This window comes from Amphimedon queenslandica, unplaced genomic scaffold, assembly GCF_000090795.2.
Source record: "Amphimedon queenslandica unplaced genomic scaffold, v1.1 AMPQUscaffold_12637, whole genome shotgun sequence".
NCBI classification, from domain to species: domain Eukaryota; kingdom Metazoa; phylum Porifera; class Demospongiae; order Haplosclerida; family Niphatidae; genus Amphimedon; species Amphimedon queenslandica.
Genome location: NW_003547127.1, coordinates 15,688 through 18,124, shown reverse-complemented (window position 1 = coordinate 18,124; position 2,437 = coordinate 15,688). Strand labels below are relative to the sequence as shown.

At 35.5% G+C, this 2,437-nt stretch overlaps 1 protein-coding gene across 1 annotated transcript in view; it reads left to right on the top strand.

Annotated features, from left to right (window-relative positions):
* The window catches only part of LOC100633482 (type II inositol 1,4,5-trisphosphate 5-phosphatase-like), a 5,324-nt gene extending 3,071 nt beyond the window's left edge, over nucleotides 1–2,253 (top strand). The window contains 6 exon segments of the mRNA XM_020003494.1: nucleotides 18–43; nucleotides 486–680; nucleotides 1,060–1,107; nucleotides 1,188–1,315; nucleotides 1,487–1,598; nucleotides 2,081–2,253. Of these exon segments, the coding sequence (XP_019859053.1) occupies nucleotides 18–43; nucleotides 486–680; nucleotides 1,060–1,107; nucleotides 1,188–1,315; nucleotides 1,487–1,598; nucleotides 2,081–2,226 (655 nt within the window). The 3' untranslated portion in view covers nucleotides 2,227–2,253.
* The last annotated feature ends 184 nt before the right edge of the window (nucleotides 2,254–2,437 follow it).

Below are 2,437 nucleotides of genomic sequence, written 5' to 3'. Positions count from 1 at the left end.
CAGAGACACTTTCAAAGTGTCCATTATATAGAGGCTAGCCTCAGTAGCCTGTACATGTACATGTAGTCCAGCCTGTCTGGAGGTGTGTGTATAAGTAATGTAATACCTGAGGACTGAGATATCTACTTGAGTGAAGATATAGTGGGAGTAGATTAGGGTACATTCCATAAAAGCAACAGCAGGTGTCACTGGTAATTAATAATGAATGAGCCATTACCCATGTACATGGTCACTGTACTGTCAAGTAGGAGTAGCAACTGGGGAGTGTGTATCAGTGGTAGATACACACTTAACTAATGACCTCTCTCTCTCTCTCTCTCTCTCTCTCTCTCTCTCTCTCTCTCTCTCTCTCTCTCTCTCTCTCTCTCTCTCTCTCTCTCTCTCTCTCTCTCTCTCTCTCTCTCTCTCTCTCTCTCTCTCCCTATTAGCTGAAGAAGTCTCCATTAATCTAACATGCAGTGAATAATAGACAGTGATCATGTGAGACTTCATTCAACAAGGAACGGACAGTCTTGATGACATTCTAGTACTGAATCTTGAGGGAGAGAAAGACATATTCATATCCATCAGTGGGGACCTACTCTCGACATGTTTTGGGTCTTCACTTGAAACCCTAATACATGTACACACCTACGTCAGGGAAGTACCCACTGCTCAACTACTGGACCTTAATTACCATGGTAATGGAGATAATAATAATAATAATAATATTATTATTATTATTATTGTTATTGTTGTTGTTTAGTCTTCATCGTGGGAGGAGTATGATTCTCATGCCCTCTCAGTCTGCAAGGCTCCGCCCCCATTAGACATACCAAAGGAACTGTACAGACTAGTGCAGTAACTTTTAGACCACGGACTGAATGCAGTAAGAAAGAAATAATTTCACATCTTTATAATAATAGAACTATTAAAGCTCATTTTTGCATGTACTCTTTGTTAGGAAAATAATTTCTCGTCCTTATAATTAGAATTGATTGTATAATTAGAGTATATTATCATTATCATTATTATACTCCACAGACTGCACTGTTCACTGATGGTGGACTCTCTAGTGAGAGAGAGAGAAGATAAGGGATACACTGGATACTGGGGGAGAGGAACTGGGTGAGTGGGGCCGGGTCTTATACACACTTTAATTTCAGTACTGGGTCTGAGACACATTAGTTATTATCATTTCTCATCTGTTGGTAGTGTTTATTCAGTCGCTGCTGTGTTGTTGAAATTTTTAAGATCACTGGAGGATCCAGTGGTACCAAGATCAGTCCATCAGAGATGTATGGACGCCTCCAACAACCCAACACTCTGTAGACAGGTACACTGCAGGGACTATGTACATGTAACTATACATGTACATGTGTATATGGACGTTTACCTACTTGTACATTTACATGTATGATACATGTACTTTTAATTATACATGTACAACATGAGTTTATTGAACACTAAATTAAATTGATATTATTATTATTGTTGTTGTTATTAGGTGTTGTTGCAAATGGCTGAGGTTCACAGAAGGTGTTTTGTTTTTATAGTAACATTTCTTAAGAAACTTTTAGAACATTCACAAGAAAACAAAATGGATGCTAAAGTATTGGGTAAGCATAAATGGACTTTGGGACCAAAGTCCCTCTACTACAGCACAGGGACTTTGGTCAAATTTCACCAAAATAAAAAGGAGAAATTGTCCATTTAAATTATTTTATTGATACACATACATGTTCTTATGTTTTGTAGAAAGTTTGAACTGATTTTGATAAGTTTGGATTTTTTTAAGTTGCTCTAAAATTGGACCAAAGACTCTGTACTATTATAATACGAGGACTTTTGTCCAATTTTCTCCAAAATCGAATAGAAGAGAATTTTTTATTTTATGACATTTTCTGGCACATATACTGTACATGTTCTTATGTTGCGTAGAAAGTTTGAGCGGATTTTAATGAAATTTACATGTAGATTTTTATAATTTTTAAAGTTGCCCCAAAAGTGGGCTAAAGTCCTACATCAATGTACTGTTACTATTTATAGCATCAATACACTGTTACTATTTATAGCATCAATGTACTGTTACTATTTATAGCATCAATATTTGGTGAGGTATTAATGAACTCTACAAGAGAAGAGAAGCTGTCAAGGAACAAGAAGACACTGTCTCAAATTAATAAGAAAAAAATGACTTTCCTTTATCAGTTTCTAGCCAATGACTTGACTGTTAATTATGAATAATAAAAAATTATTATTATTATCATCAATGCCGTGAGATATTTTTATGACAATTTGTAAAATATGAAAATGAATTACCGTATAGCGGAAAATTTTCGTGGCCCAAAATTTTCGTGGATTTCGCGTTTTTTCAAAATCCACGAAAATAAAATCCGCGAAAATCAATTTTATACGGTTTAAGATGGCCGAATTGTAGAAAACCACGAAAATAAAC